This window comes from Eurosta solidaginis, chromosome 3 (assembly GCF_040869045.1).
Source record: "Eurosta solidaginis isolate ZX-2024a chromosome 3, ASM4086904v1, whole genome shotgun sequence".
In the NCBI taxonomy this organism is placed as follows: Eukaryota; Metazoa; Arthropoda; class Insecta; order Diptera; family Tephritidae; genus Eurosta; species Eurosta solidaginis.
This window is the reverse complement of record NC_090321.1, coordinates 66,557,210-66,574,480: the sequence shown is the minus strand read 5'-3', so window position 1 is coordinate 66,574,480 and position 17,271 is coordinate 66,557,210. Positions and strand designations below refer to the sequence as shown.

Genomic DNA, 17,271 nt, shown 5'->3' with positions numbered 1-17,271 from the left:
TCATACTCCACATTTTTTCGTTTTAAATTTTTTCTTTTTTGTTTTTCATTTTCCAGACTTTTTTTTGAAACAATAAACTATTGAAAAGGGAAATAACTTAAAAATATCTTTTAATATTTTTTCAGCTCTCAAATTTTTTTTATATAATAGCAAAAGTTGAGTGCTAACATAACTTTTTCATCGCTAAGAAGTTTACAAACATTTGATTAGGTTGAATTAGAAAAACATAATAAAATATTGAGTACATTTTGATTTTTCTTTTTTTCATTTAAAAAAAAAAGTAAGTATATGAGTTTTATTAGTACGTGCTAAAATTTTAAAAGCAAAAAATTTCACGGATTTAAAAAAACATTTTTTTGAAAGAAGTTAAGGCTTTTCAAGATTAGTTAAGTGTTGTTTATTCCCCAATTTTTTTTTTTTTTTTTTTTTGTTGCAAGACATATATAATTTTCGGCAAACAATAAAATTTAAAATGCAATGAAATTTTTAGTTTGCAAAATGTTTTTTACCAATTTTTTTGCAAACTAATAAAATGGTGGAAAACAATTTAAACTTTATATATTTTTTGTTTACTCAGTTGTATTACTTTATGTTCAAAAAAATTATTTTTTATATTTTTAATTTTGGTTTTTATTTCCGAGAATTTTTATTATGAAAAAATGAAGTACTAAAAAAATTGTTTCTCTAGTATCAAAAAAAAAAGTTTTTTGTTTTAAGCACAAAAACAATTTGATGCGAGAATGTTTGAGTATTTTAAGGGAATTTGAAGAAATTTTTTTTATTTTATTGGATGCAAAATTATTTCAAGTATTTTTTATTGCCAAACGCATTTTTGCAACTTAAAAAGTATTTGAAGAAAAGTGTATATTTCAATTATTATTCTCAAACTTTGGATTTTTTCGAAATTTGTATAACAAAAGTGAATTTAAACAAAAAAAAATTCATATAAATTATATATATATATTCTTAGCCCGCATCGGTACAACTGAACCGGATGAAGATGGCTGTAGGGACTTCGGGATCCCGCTGGCCACCTGTGGATTGCTCCTCCATAGCTGGGCCTCGAATCAGCTCAGCAAACGTTGGGCGGATACCACGTCTTGCAGGGTAGCAAGATCTTTCTGGCCGAAAGTGGATGGCAGGAGGTCTGCTGAAATAATTGGGTTCACTAAGGCTCACCTATCAATGGTCATTGGGGTTTTGACAGGGCACTGTCCCATGGGTATCCATGCGGTACGTCTCAATATACTGGAAACTCCATCCTGCTGCAGCTGTATGGAGGATGATGAGGTGGAATCACCAAATCACTTTATGCTTGATTGTCCAGCTTTTGCCAGAATTAGGCGAAAGTACTTCGGTCGCGACTCACTTGGATCTCCCGAGGATATATCCAAAGTTGAGATCGGTATCATTCGGAGCTTTATCGTTGCTACCCAACGATTCTCTAAGTAGCTGGATCTAGGTCACCGTTATTTTTGGTGTATGTGGTATCACAACGGACCTTCCTGTTGTCCAAGTGAGCTATCCTTATCAGGGCAGCTACCACCTAACCTATCCTATCCTATATATATATATATTTTTTTGTGGGAATTTTTTTAACTGAAAAATGTGACAGTTTTAATATACAAACAAATTTTGATTGCACAGTGAAATTTTTTTTATGATCCAAAAATGTTTAGCAAAATATTGCAGTCTTGATTGCAAAACTATTTTAAGAATTTTTTGTAAAGTATTTTTTTTTCCTTATTTTAATTTTACACAAATAACCTTTTTATATTATTAAAGAAAGTTGAAGCAAAAATAAAAATAAAGAAGTGATAAAGAATAATTTTTAATTTAAGATTTGATGCCTATAATTAAAAATTTCATTTTCAATATGTATCTTTTTAATAAAAATTGTATATATACGACAAGAGTAACGTTTTAACACACATTTTTAGAATATGTCAAAATAATTTTTAAAACTTATTATTGTAAAAAATTTTTAATGAGCTGATAGGCCTTAGTTAAATAAAACACAATATTTAAAGTTGTGTTTTAGTTTTACTTCGTCGATATTTCGATTTCAGTCTGAAATCATCTTCAGGACTGTCAAACACAAATAGAAAAAAGGACTATTAGAATAATATTATATTTTGCATATAGGTATATAATAAAGAAACTTACACATATGACTATGTTTGATCGACTGATCAGATGTTCAAAAATTAAGTATAATAAAGCATAACAACGAAAGTAAACAATAGAAAATACCGCAAGTGTAAACAAATTTTTGCAATAACAATAATACATACATTATTGCAAAAATTTGTTTACACTTGCGGTATTTTCTATTGTTTACTTTCGTTGTTATGCTTTATTATACTTAATTTTTGAACATCTGATCAGTCGATCAAACATAGTCATATGTGTAAGTTTCTTTATTATATACCTATATGCAAAATATAATATTATTCTAATAGTCCTTTTTTCTATTTGTGTTTGACAGTCCTGAAGATGATTTCAGACTGAAATCGAAATATCGACGAAGTAAAACTAAAACACAACTTTAAATATTGTGTTTTATTTAACTAAGGCCTATCAGCTCATTAAAAATTTTTTACAATAATAAGTACTTACAAGGCCATCAAAAATCAGCAATATAATTTTTAAAACGATAAAATAAAAGTAAAAAAAAGAAAAATATTCAAAAAATTTTTATTTTTGTATGTTTGTTTAATGGTGTGTTCAGTTTATACTTATATTTAAGAATTCATGAGCTTAACACCGCCTTATAATAATTGAATTTCAATTATTATGTTTTCTAAGAGAAACTGAAAAGAAAGAAACATTTACTGGCATATTGCGATGGAACCATTTCGAAAACCGCCAACGTAATCATCATCAAGCAATTTGTAATGTTATCAAATGTTTCACCGGGATTCGAACCGTGAATCACATGGTGAAACTGCAGTTGCCTTTAAATTCTTCTTTTCAGTTTCTCTTCGAAAACATAATAATTGAAATTCAATTATTATAAACCGGTGTTAAGCTCATGAATTCTTAAATATAGGTATAAACTGAACACACCATTAAACAAGCATACATAAATATGTACAAACTGAGCCCGAGTTTACAAAGCTTCTCATCCGCAGCCAAGAAGAACTTTACAAAAACAAATCTACATGGCACACAAATTAATATAGAGACAAAATCTCTCAATTGTGTTGTTAGTGTAGAAATGAGAAAAACTGAATTAAGCATGAAAACAAATATCAGCAGGATAGCCTAGTGGTTAAAGACAACTGCAGTTTGACCATGTGAATCACGGTTCAAATCCCGGTGAAACCTTTGATAACATTACAAAATTGCCTGATGATGATTACGTTGGCGGTTTTCGAAATGGTTCCATCGCAATATGCCAGTAAATGTTTCTTTCTTTTCAGTTTCTCTGAGAAAACATAATAATTGAAATTCAATTATGTAAGCCGGTGGTTAAGCTCATGAATTCTTAAATTTTTATTTTTATTTTTTTTTTTAAGTTTTATTGAGACATATTTTTTGAAATGCTTTATAATTTGGCGGATTTTTAGATTTTTGATAAAATAAGGGTTCATAACACTTATTGTATATTCTAAATTTTTTCAGATGTTTTTACTTTACTTTAACGCGTTTTTCAATAAAAAAAATTTTAATGCAATCCTTTTTCGTTTTTATTATTCGCAATTGTTAAATTTTTTTTATTTTAAAGAGAATTCATTTTTGAAATGTACGGTCTCAAAAAAGGACCCCTACCCTGCCTAAAGCGGGTCAAACCACCTCGTGAAAATTATAAATTTTGCCAGAGCCTTTACTTCATAGCAAGAGCCATCCTACGCCTACTAAGCTCTGGACAGTGACAGAGAAGGAGCTGGACGCTCTCTTCCTCTTCTGTACATCTGCAGCTGCGACAATAGTCGAAGGTCGCTACCCCCATTCTAGCACCGTGCGTGCCTATTAAGCAATGCCCTGTTAGAACCCTTATCAGGGACGATAGAGCTGATTTGTTTAAAGTCAGAAGCGCTTCTGTGCGCCCCTTGTCATACGAGGGCCAGGTTTGCCTGGATGTCTCACACGAAGATATGGCTGACCATAGTCCATTCTAACATAATATATACTACAATACTACAACTACGAAGCAATTTTAAACATTTTTTAGTTTTTCAGATCAATATCTCAGTATTGGTATTAGAGAAAAATTTCAAAGTTTACAAACGGCGATGGTTAGTAAGACATGCATCTGAATTTCACTTGTTTATGAGCTAGCTTCTTGGGAGCAGAGTATTCAATTCGAAATCCCTAACATGTATACTTTATACTAGTGTAAAGGTAGACGCCTTTAACCACTCAGGCAAATGAATGCCCCGCTGCTCGATTTGCAATTGGTCTCTAAGTGTTGTCTTTTTGTTGCTATTCCTTTATACACCATTAGGTACATACTAATTCTATATGTTTTTAATCCTAATTGTGTGGAATACTTATAGGCGCGCTATCAAGAGCTTAATAACATTGGATTTAGCAGGTTGAGTGGATAAAGGCATATATAATAAGGATGTACCTAAATGGTGAATAAAGGAATAGCAACAAAAAGGTAACACTTAGAGACCAATTGCAAAGTGAGCAACGGGGCATTCATACGGCTGAGTGGATGTACTTACCTTTACACTAGTATAAAGTATGAGTATTGGAGATTTCGGGTTCAATACTCAGCTCCCAAGAAGCTAGCTCATGAAGAGGCGAGATTCAGAAACATGTCCTGGTAACCATCGTCGTTTGTAAACTTTGAAATTTTTCTCTAACATTAATAACAAAAGCAATTGTATAAAGCAATATGAGCATGTCGCGCTAATTAAATACAGATAATAATATCTCAGCATTATTTTTTTACTATACTTTAATAGTTTTTACAAAAAAAAACTTTAATGCATTTTTTTTTTATGTTTTTATGTATGAGAAAATTAAGACAAAATGACAGATTCCTAAAAACAAAAATATTTTGAAATGGGCTTCCAATTTTTTTTTTTATTTGGCAAACATTTTTTATGTGATAAAATGTAAAGCTTTGAGAAAACTGTATTTTTAATGCCAATTTTTTTTTAATTCCTTTAAATAAGTTTTATTTTTGCAAAAACAAAACAAGTAAAAATTTGTTTTCCAAAATATACATATACATAATACGATAAAAGTATCGTAAATTTAACAAAATAGTAAACTATTATATGCTAAGTAATTGTTAAGTTTTTTATTTTAATTTTTTTTCTATCACATAGGTTAAAGGTCGTCCACAAAGTAAAACCTTGATTGCAAAATAAATAAAAAAATTTTTTTTTTTTTGTTTCAGTTTGCATAAGTTTTTCTGGGATATCAATTGATCTCCTACCGAAAACCCAACCACCTCTCAAACGCGCAATTCCAAAAATTGTTCAATTTGGCATGGGTTGTTCCTTTTGCTATTGTTATTTTACACGTTTTTTCTTACATTTTTCTTTTACTCGTTTTTCTTTTTTCATTTATTTATCTTTCGTTTATTTGATTGATTGGAATTTTCAATTTGGATTATACTGCACGCAAATCTTATACAATACAATACAACTTTACAACTAAATGCATACATTTAGGCGCCTTAACAACAATCTGCTAAAGGCGATACCTGAAAGTCTAGTGTCAAGTTCAGCGAGTCTTTTGCGATTGTAAGTAGTCGAATGCCAAAGCTTCTTTTCTATAGTGCAAAACAAAATATTTTTATGTATTTTCTTAATTTTCTTACAAAGGAATGCTGCCGCTATAGAGTTTGAAACACAAATAATTATATTAGTCGAAAGCTTTCAAGTTTTCATTTAACGCTTTAATATAAAAAAATAAATTTTTATTATAATCATTAGCCGTATACGATAAACGAATTTATCTTGAGCCGACATGGGGACAGGTAGAACCTTGTCAAAAAAAAAAAAAGAGAGCAGTCAAACGCCGAGAGCCTGCCACACGTCTTGTTTCTATTTTTGAGCCAACGCAACAAAGCGTGCGGAACTCCCTCTTTATTTGACAGCTGAAATCAAACTGAGTTAAGAGTCTCTATACTTTTTTGTGGTACTCGTTAATCATTCAATATAATCAGCTGTCGCTTACGATCTTTAAGGAGCTGCAAACTATGTGCCCATGTCTGCTCTCGAGCTTGCAACTTTGCAGTCGATATTTGTTAATCTTTTTTTTTTTTTGTAGTTTTGTCATTTCCGAGGGTTTTTTTATAATATTTTGTATGATGTTACAACTTTTGCTATTAATTTACTAATTCATCAATTTTGCTCACAGGGACATCTCTCACAATATCATCACAACAGTGGGCCGGCGCGTCTTTAAGGGCGCACAATCGTTGCGTAGTCTGCAGTTAGACAATAATCAGATCACATGTATGGATGAGCATGCGTTTAAGGGTCTTATTGATTTGGAGATACTGTGAGTAAAATAACAAACTAATCACAACCAAATATTTAAATATACGAAGATTTCTCGTATCCCCTGCTTCTCTTCATACGACTAACTTCGCATCCTAGCCTTAGACGAGCTCAAACAGCGAAGTTGAACTATCGTTCTTATATACCCTTCATTGTCTGCCGAATAGAAAGCTAACTATTTTCGTGGAATAATGTAATCTATGACTTTGTCTTCTCAGTCGCAGCGCTTTTTTATCCGTGACTTTTACTTCACAGAGGTAGCAGAGTAATACGTTTCAAAATGAACTCACAATCATACTTGAAAGAAATCATCTTCTGAATCAAAGAATGCATTATTTGTTCTGCAATCATTGGTTTATTCACTATTTGGTCGCGCTGTTCCTTTTTTGTCGCTTTGAAAGCGCCATAAGATAACAATAAAACCACTTGCCACTTTCTTCGCATTGAAGCTAGCAAACCGTTTTTGAAATCCGCCTTAATGACTATGCCAGCGTCATCACTTGCAGCTTAGTGCGACATCTCGTGGTAGATATCAGCATAAATCACAAACTAATTTGTGCCAATAATCGCAGCTAATTATTCCCATGATTAAAGCAGTGATTGGAGCTATTATAAGTAAGCGTGATTGCTAATGGGGCGCAGTTGGCTTCAAAGTCAATAAATCACTGATTTCATCAAAGATGTCACTGGGTTTTTTCCAGTCGCTGTGACAAAGTCACGCTTACGTTATCATTTACGAACCATACTAAGAACCGGCGGTGTTGAAATATTTTCTATCGCCCAAAGAAAATATCTTGAATAACAAAACCTTCCAGCTTTTTTGCTATGCCTTTTAACTTTAACTGCCTAAGAGTAGACCTGGCAGACGTTGTTCCGCGCTTTCGTCTACCTTTGAAAAAACTTCAAAAGAAAAGAAGTGGATGACCCTAAAGCTCCGTTCTGTATTTCTATCACCAACTCGCTCAAGGGACATGATATCGAATGAGCAGTACCATCTGATGTTCGCTTGAAATATAGCCTAAAAAATATGCAAAGCTGCGTTTACGGCGATGCAGACGAAAAAGATGGGGAACAGGGATTCAAGTGGTTCTTAAGCGCAATACAAAGCTTTATAGCTTCACGGCTACTTCAACGCAATTGTCAATCTCACCCACATTAGGTGAACCCTACTGTCACACGTACTGACAAAAGTTCACTTTCACCGATAACACTCCCCAAATCCTTAGGGAACGTCTAGATCGTTTAAACAAAAAGTAGCAACATTGCTGCTGAAAACACCTTCTTCAAATGCTCATGATGGCGTCAGAGCCGGCAAATGCTTGATTAAAGAGTCAGCCAAATGACTGTTCGATAATGTTAAAGCTAAAGTGCTGAGAGGAGAAGAGGAGAGTGACAACAAAACAGCAACTTCGTAGAAATGACGCTTAGAGCAAATAGGGCACACCTCAACGCAAAGACAACAAAATCCAAGAAAATGATTAATAAGGACCGCCGCGCTGACGTTATGCTTAAACAGTCTCAGAGTAGAAGATAGTTCCAAAAAGGGGCTACTTTTTAGCCCACTGACACTCGGCTGCACTGCACAAGCGGCTATTATGGTGCATAAGGCATTTCTCATCCCTCCTCTGCAAAAAAACACTCCTATTTTTTAGACAAAAAACATGCCTTCAGAGCCAATATGAAAAAAGTCAAACGTTAGTTTTGCAAAAACTTTAATTAAATTCGAACCATAAAACTTTGCATGCTTATATTCAAAATTGGGTTCCTAGCTTTGTCTTCCCCTAAACCTTTCACTCTTCTACTTATTAACTCATTCAGTCTTCATCACCCTCTAGCTCTCTCTCTCTCACATAGACTCTTCTCTCTCAACTCGGATTCATTTATCAGAGGAAATAACCTGCCCTGGTATTTATTTAACAACTGAGCAGAGTCGGCTGCAATTCCATATTAATTCCCTTTCTTGTTTCAAGTTTCGACCTATCACAACCCCAATTTGGTATAATCCATTTCCAAATTATATCTGATGGACCCCCAACACCATTTTACTTCCATCTTTACTAAGACTACCTTAATGTTCACTCCACCTCCTTTCCAGTCGTACGCTATTCTCGGGCTCTCAAGGCAGACCCCCATGCTTCCAGCATGATGTGCTACAACTATTTAGGGCTTCTCTTCCTATGGAACACTACAATACTACACTCGGGGTTCACATTTCTACCATCACAAACCGTGTGTTTATTTGGGTTCGTAGGCTTATAGATACTCCCTTTAACTATTATCTGCTGTCCTGAAGGTTGGTAATGTTATTTCAGCTTCGTCCCGCATCATTTTGGTGAAGGCATTGCGTTCCCTCTCAACTTACCTAACTCGCGCTTAATCGTTTAAACAGTTCTGACCGTCTAATAAGTTGCTCCAGTTGTTTCTTCAGTGTGCTCACTTTCAACGGATCTTCACCCCATTTATAGTTGCCCACAGTCATCAACGCCAAAGGCTGCCTTACCGATACTCTTCTCATTGTCGCCTTGGTCGAAGTCTGAGTGTTATATCACTTTAAATTTATAGTCATGACCACTTATTCTACATCCGATTTATCACCAAATTTCCAGGACTCGCTTTATAGTTTTGGAGGTGAACGACGTATCCATATGACTCTTCTGACTCGCCGTCCAGAAAACGGAAGGCCTGTCATCGTAATTTGCCAGGTTTTACTAGCTAAAGCTAAGTGTGACGAGTTTCGACTGTAGAAATTCTCCTGCATTGCATCTCGCTTTACATACTAGGCTCCGAAGCTTTGATTTATGCTACGATAGGATCCTCAATCCGTCTCTTTTTCACCATATACCGTCGCTGCTTTCCAGTTTTTTCAGCAGTTCTCGTGAGCACTGACTCCTCAATGGCCTCCAAGACACTCATGTGCCCACTTATAGCGCTATAAATCACACAGTGTCGACGTTCAGCCTCTGCTTGGTAGTACAACTATCTGCAAGCTGTTAAATACTCCCTAATGATGTAGCCAAAAGCTTGAGGAGCGACAGACAGATAGAGTTCATGCCCTAGCGTAGGAAGAAATATACCACAATTTTGTGCTCCGTTTAAAAATTTTTGTTGTACAGTGTTATCTTATTTCGCTGCTACTAACTCCTTAAAAAAAAAAACTATATTTTTCCTTGTAAATCATTTCAGCACTCTAAACAACAACAACTTAACTTCGCTACCGCATAACGCCTTTAGCGGTTTAAATCGTTTACGTGCTCTACGTTTATCCGAAAATCCATTCTCGTGTGATTGTCATTTGTCGTGGCTTTCGCGTTTCTTGCGTAGCGCTCCCAGACTTGCGCCATATACTCGCTGTCAATCGCCATCGCAGTTGAAAGGTCAAAATGTTGCTGATTTGCACGATCAGGAATTTAAGTGTTCAGGTAAGTTTAAACAAAAATTTGCGCCAACTAAAGAAGGGGAAGGGCAATGATGAACTTATTTTGTGTTTTTCGAGCTTTAAAAATCATAAATATTTATAGCTTTGCGTATTTTATCAGCTTAGTGTTAAAATTAAAGCTTACTCAATTTATGTGAAAACTTTTTCTTGCAAATATTTAAGACGTGATTACCATAGTTTGGCACAATGCACTTAATTTTTTGACACCCTTATATTTTCACTTATAAGTATTGTAACGTATTTTGTGAATTTCTGATAATTATACACCTTCTGCTAACGTTCGAATCTCTCAATTGTCGAATAAATAACTCCAATATTCAGTATTGCAAAATGGTCTTTATTTAGACTACTTTGGGAGTAGTACAATTATACTTCACTTCACAACAAAGTACCTGTTTAAATCAAACTAATTAGTTATTCCTCAGCGTGCGCTGCTTTTATACTCTCTGTTGCCTCGTTCGCATATTCCTCCTAAAATCTAGACTTTTCACGAACAGTTGTATAGCATACTTGGCTATTTGGCTATGTGCGTGTGTATGTGTGAGTAACAACTTCTGCTCTACACTACGAGGTCCAAATATCGACTCGAACCACTACCTTGTGGCAGCTAAGACACAAGTCGTCGAAGAGCTGCTTACGAAACAGACAGCTGATGATTACTTCACTTACCTCTTACACCTGTCTACTAAGAGCAGTTTTCGACCGGAAGATGTGGCAGAGCAGTAGGAGCATATTTCTCTCTCATTACGTACCATAGCTGCTGACACTATAGGTTTCCAGAGAGTCCGCAAACAAAATGGTACGATGAGGAATGTCGCGCTGCGTAAAGAGCTACGCTGCGTACGGGCTGCATTCGAGCGTCATCGTCTCGCGAAGAAGTCGTGAGTCGTAACGGCGTAAGTGCGAGGAGCTAGAGATGCTGGCTGATAGGACTAATGCCCAAAAATTCTACCAAAAAATCCGTTTTGGAGGGAGCACTTCTCCTTGTTGCTAGCTAGCGAGGGAGAAGACAAACTCGATACTCTAATCACCGACTTGACGAAGTGAGCATGGAAATATCCCGGCTAAAGAATAACAAAACTCCGGGTAACGACGAACCACCCGCGGAGCTGCTTAAACAATAAGGTGAAGAGTTTGTGATGAGCACGCCTCTGCTTCGATCCAATAGATAGGCAGTATGGGGGCTGCCTCATCTAACCTCCAATTCGCCGATTGCTTCATAAACTCAAAAAGCTCCACTCACCCCTTTGTCAACGCTCATAAAATCAAGTAAAAAATAATCTTTTAGACTTGAAAGGGGACTGAAATGTCTCTGTTCAGAGCAATTAACCAAGTTCTTTATTTAGATATGAAGCTGACTTGTAAGGGGGCGAGTGCAGAAAAAAGGTTGATGACAGAAAGTATTTGAAATCAGCTGTGGAGCTGTTAGTCAATATGACCTTTCAGACCTCTTAGAACAATAACAGTTGTATCATGGCTACTCTGCTGAACAAACTACTAAGGAATATGTGAATCCGCTTTCTGTGGATACCGACGGATTTCCTTTAGGAGAAGGTGTACTGGCAGCTTGCTAGAAAGGAACAGTGGAGAAATTGAGGAACTCTTTCGAAGATGGATTTCAAATGGAATCTTACGGCTGGCATTTAGAGGGAAGCCTCAGGTGCTGTTTTGCTTTCGGTATTTCGGTAACAGTTATAGATGTAACTATGCCTTCTCTGGAGTAGTTAAAGAGGGTCTACAGGTAAATAAGGACAAGTCGAAGTACTTGCTGTCATCCAAGAAAGAAACCAGGCATGTTTGTCTTAGCAGCCACATCACTGTTGGCGGAGATAAATTCAAGACTCTGCAGGACTTCGTCTATCTTAGAACCAGCATTAACAGCGAAAACAATGTCAGCTTAGAAATAAAACGGAGAATAACTCTAGCCAAAAAGAGCTATTTTGTATTGAATATGCAATTGAAAATTAAATTCCTCTCTCGGCAAACAAAAATCGGGCTCTACAAGACACTCAGCCGCGGCGAGTATCGCCTGGGGTATAGTGATGGGCTGTAAGAGCTTTATGCATATATGTAAATAGTGCAGCGAATACAAACCCAAATACTTCGAGGGATTTATAAGCAGAAGAAGGGGGAGGCCTCCACTGAGTTTCTTCTTTTTCCAGTTTGGAGTACGCAGAACTAACGGCGCGGGTGTTTAGGCCGATGATATCAATGTCATCAGCATACGCCAGTAATTGCACGCTTTTATAGAATATTATTCCAGAGCGGTTAAGTTCTGCAGCTAGTATAATTTTCTCCAGCATCAAATTAAAGAAATCGCACGATAGGGGGTCACCCTGTCTGAAACCTCGTTTAGTTTCGAACGGCTCGGAGAGGACGTTCCCAATTCTGACTGAGCTGATGGTGTTGCTCAACGTCATTTTGCACAGCCGATAAGTTTTGCGGGGAAACCAAATTCGGACATAGCGGCATATCGACAGCTCCTTTTCGTGCTGTCGAATGCGGCTCGATTTCTTTTCGTGGGGTTTTCCAAGATTTGTCGCATTGTGAAAATCTGGTCGATGGTAGATTTACGAGGTCTGAAGCCGCACTGTTAAGGTCCAATCAGCCGATTCACGGTGGGCTTCAATCTTTCGCACAATACACTTGACAGGACCTTATATGCGATATTTAGAAGGCTGATTTCACGATAGTTGGTGCAGTTTGCAGTATCCCCCTTCTTGTGGACTGGGCATGCCAATCGTCAGGCATGCACTCGTCCGCCCATATTTTGCGATGCATGCGCCTTACCAACTCCTCACCGCCGTATTTGAATAGCTCTGAAGGCAATCCATCAGCGCCCGCGGCCTTGTTGTTTTTCAATCTGGTTATTACTATTCTGACTTCGTCATAATCGGGTGGGGGGACATTTATTCCATCATCATCTATTGCGGGATCGGGTTCGTCATCCCTGTGCGGTAAATCGCTATCTCGCTTTAGGAGAGCAGAGATGTGTTCCCCCAAAATCTAAGTACTTTCTGGGCATCAGTTACAAAGTCGCCGTTTTCGTTCTTACAGGAGTTTGCCCCGGTCTTAAAACCTTCCGTCTGTCGACGAATTTTTTGGTAAAATTTTCGGGCCTTATTCCTGGTGGCTAGCAGCTCCAGCTCCTAGCACTCACGCCTTTCAAAGTTAATCTTTAAGCTACAATTCGTTCTTATATCTAAACTCCGAATAGATATTAGATTCTTGTTTTACAGTGCCAACGGACTTCAATGCAAAATGTATTTAATTTATGCTCAGATAGTGTTATTGAAACAAATTCGTGATAGAGCATTTTTCAATAAAACCCTCAGATAGGACGTTCTTCACAAATAAATTCTGAAATAGGCCATTTTACAAAAGTTTTCTTTGCTGCTGAGATAGGCTGATATTCCACACAGCAGTCGATATAACTATGAGAGTGCCTGAGATGTATGTGGAATATTATACCTAAAAATAATTTTAAAAAAATTTTAAGTTAGATAGTTTTATTGAAAACAATGCTTACATGAAATAATAATAATACGAAAAGCTAGAAACTAATTAGGTAGGTCCTAGGTACTAGTCATCACACTCCTTATCAATCTAGGGCGTTGATCAGACAATTAAATAAAAGCGTTGGGCGCGTGAAATTTCTAAAAATGTGAGGCGTAGCATAACCTGATTAAGGTTTAGTTGGTTTTACTTATGACTATCAATAGAATAATGACGCGTCCAACGCTTTTATGTATGTGTGATGACTAGTACCTAGGACCTACCTAATTTTTTCGCTTCCCATGGCAGACGGTTCTATGTACCGGAGCGACTCGGGATTTTTCCCGACCAAGGACTGTCATTTCAGTGTGACCCCATTTAATTTGTTGCGTCCCTCCCACAAATTGTCATCCTCCCAGCAGCTCCTTGCAGCAGGACTGCTCTATATTCTCTTACTCCGGGAAGGCATCGAATCCAATCCGGGTCCGTCTCCTGACCCCGGTCCTGAGAAATGGTTTTGCTGCATCTGCCGGAAAAGAATCTTTTTAGGACGGTCATACTCTGTTCAGTGTGTCTCGTGCAAGGGATGGTTGCATCGGACAGGTTGTTCTGGGCTTGATCCCAAAACCCGACGTCCACGTAACTTTTATAAATCTTTTGTGGCTCCTTGCTGTTCACGCCCAAGGGCGTCCCGTAGTCTACACCTAAGCGCCCCCCCCCCCCCCCCCCCACTAACTTCCAGCAGCCCCGCTGCTCAGCAAGCCACAACAAGTACCCGCTGCTGCTCGCGCCCCACGGCGCCAACAACTCAAACAGCTGCTACCACTCATAACTACTACCTTCGTAGTAGAGTCGGTAGCAATTCTGAGCATCAGCCCCTACCCCCGTCTTCTCTCCCCCTCTTTTCCGGCAGCAATCGTGCAGGTCAGGGAAACAGACTCTTAGTCCCTACCTCCGTTTGCACCGTTTGCCAGCACAGAATATATAGGTTTGCGACATCCGCCAATGCAGCTCATGTCTTGGGTGGTGCCACTTTCCTAGATGTTCTGGTCTCCGCGACGGCAACCCCCCCGACGGATTTCATCGCGCCATGTTGCCAGGTCGCAAACCCAACTCATCCGGGTACCCCAATGCGTGCCCAAGGACGCCCAGTCCCAGGGCCACAACAGCAATTGCATCCTGGCCTTCCACAACCGAGGCGTAGTCACCCGTCACTTACCCTCAGAGTGGCGGCGTCTCCCCTTATGCACTTCAGAATTCTGCAGTTAAACTTTAATGGACTAACTGGGAAGATTACGGAGATAGTCGATTTCATGAAGCGGCACAACATCCGCATTGCTGCGATTCAAGAGACTAAACTCACAGCAAGATCTGCATTGCAGGCCTGCTCTGGGTATAATGTCCACAGGAAAGACCGCTAGAGCGGAAATGGAGGCGGCCTCGCGTTTATCATACACCACTCTGTGCAATATTATATATTTGATCCTGGCATAGACCGCAGGGACAATGTCTTAGAACGTCAAGGCCTATCTGTCCGGTCAGGCGATGCAAACCTAGAAATCATCAACATCTACATCCCTCCTGCCACCTGTTGCCCCAGTGGATACCGCCCTAATATCAGAGCCTTACTCACTGGCAACAATCGCACTATCTTAGGCGATTTCAATGCCCATCATGATCTATGCCATAGATTCTATGGCATTCAAAATTGCGGGAGGACAGTAGGGGTGAGATGTTGGCGGATCAAATAGAATAAACGACGATGGTAGGAAGCTGTCACAGTTCGCCAGATATCTCAATCGTGAGCGCAGAACTCGTAAACTGCGTCAACTGGCAACCGATGGTAACATTGCCATCCGACCACCTGCCCATACTTATTTCGCTCGAGCGTACCGCCGACTTCATCGTCACCGAAAAACGCACTTTCATAAACTTCAAAAAAGGAAATTGGGAAGAATATAAATCTTTTACAGACAACCGCTTTACTGCCCTCCCTATCCCGACGGATGCCCGCCAAGGGGAACGTACCTTCCGTAAGGTCATTGAATCCGCCTCAGCACGTTTCATTCCCGCTGGGAGAATTCCAGAAATCCGGCCCCACTTCCCGGCGGAGGCCGCAAACTTAGCGAGAGAACGTGACCTTATAAGACAGCTTGATCAAGGCGACCCTCAAATAAGGGATATAAACCAACGCATCACATTGCTTGTGGACGAACACAAGCGGGCGAAATGGGAAGAGCACCTGAGAGATTGTAACCTCTCTACCGGTGTGGGTAAATTTTGGTCCACCGTAAAGTGCCTATCGAATCCGACTAAGCACAAAGACAAACTTTCCATCGCCTTTGGCGACAAAGTGCTGTCGGATGCGAAAAAATGCGCGAGCGCTTTCTGCCGACAATATATAATGCATCCTACGGTCGACAAAGATAGACGGAGAGCCAATAGACACGCACATAAACACAAATTCAGCGCGTCACCAATCACCATCACCGCTAAAGAGGTTGAGGACGCCATTGGTCGTGCTAAACCATCCAAAGCAGTGGGCCCAGACGGCATAGCCATGCCGATGCTTGAAAGCCTAGGGAAAGATGGTTTCAAATATTTAGCGCATGTCTTCAACCTGTCTCTTTCCACCTTTGTCATACCCGAGAAATGGAAAATGGCCAAGGTGGTCCCAGTGGCAAAGACGCTTGAAGCCATTTTACTCCCTTATTTCCAAACAAATTTGCAGCTAGCCTCTCATCAGCATGGCTTCAGAAAACTCCATAGCACTACCACCGCGCTAAATGCCATTAGCACCCAGATAAATTGCGGTTTAAATCAATACACCCACCATAGAACAGTACTCGTAGCGCTAGACCTATCAAAAGCTTTTGATACGGTCAACCATGGCTCGTTACTGCAAGACCTGGAATGGTCTACTCTTCCCCCATGTCTTAAAAGGTAGACCGCAAATTATCTGGGTGGTCGGCTGGCATCGGTGCAATTTAGAAACGAAACATCAAAACCGAAGAGAATTAAACAAGGGGTGCCACAGGGTGGTGTCCTATCCCCACTTTTGTTTAATTTCTACATATCTAAGCTACCTTCACCACCGGAAGGAGTCACAATCGTTTCGTACGCGGATGACTGCACAATAATGGCCACAGGCCCAGGCCCAAAGATCGATGCGCTATGCAATAAAATAAACGGCTACCTCCCTAATCTCTCCAGTTTTTTCGCCTGCGAAACCTGGCATTATCACCGACTAAATCTTCCGCGACCTTATTTACAACATGGACGTCCCAAATGTCGACCATTTTGAACATCCACGTCGATGGCACTACGCTACCGATTGTCCTACACCCCAAAATCTCGGGTGTGACGTTCGATCAGGATCTACATTTTGGTGAGCACGCAGCCGCAATCGTTCCGAGAATTCAGAGCCGTAACAAAATCCTCAAATCCCTTGCTGGCAGTACCTGGGGAAAAGATAGAGAAACGCTCATGACTACATACAAAGCAATTAGCAAGCCGATTACGTGCTACGCGTCACCCATATGGTCGCCAAGCCTAAAAATTACTCTCTGGAAGAAACTACAGGCCTGCCAAAATACTGCCCTCAGAATCGCCACGGACTGTCTTCTTATGTCCCCAGAACACCATCTGCATAATGAGGCGAGAATACTCCCCATCAGGGAGAGAAATGAGATGCTGACCAAACAGCTCCTGTTGAACACCCAGAAACCTGAGCATCCCAACAGACATTTGATTTATGAACCAGCACCGCCTAGGGGCTTGTGGAGTCATCTCCGTGAGCATTTTGAGGAAATACGGCACCTGAGAACCCAGCCGTATGAAGCGAAAAAACACAAGCAGGTCCTTGGTGAA

General features: G+C 39.0%; 1 protein-coding gene across 1 annotated transcript in view; it reads left to right on the top strand.

Moving 5' to 3' along the window:
* sli (slit guidance ligand) overlaps positions 1-17,271 on the top strand; it is a 271,300-nt gene that overhangs the window by 157,134 nt on the left and 96,895 nt on the right. The window contains 3 exon segments of the mRNA XM_067772110.1: positions 5,637-5,708; positions 6,328-6,471; positions 9,654-9,889. Of these exon segments, the coding sequence (XP_067628211.1) occupies positions 5,637-5,708; positions 6,328-6,471; positions 9,654-9,889 (452 nt within the window).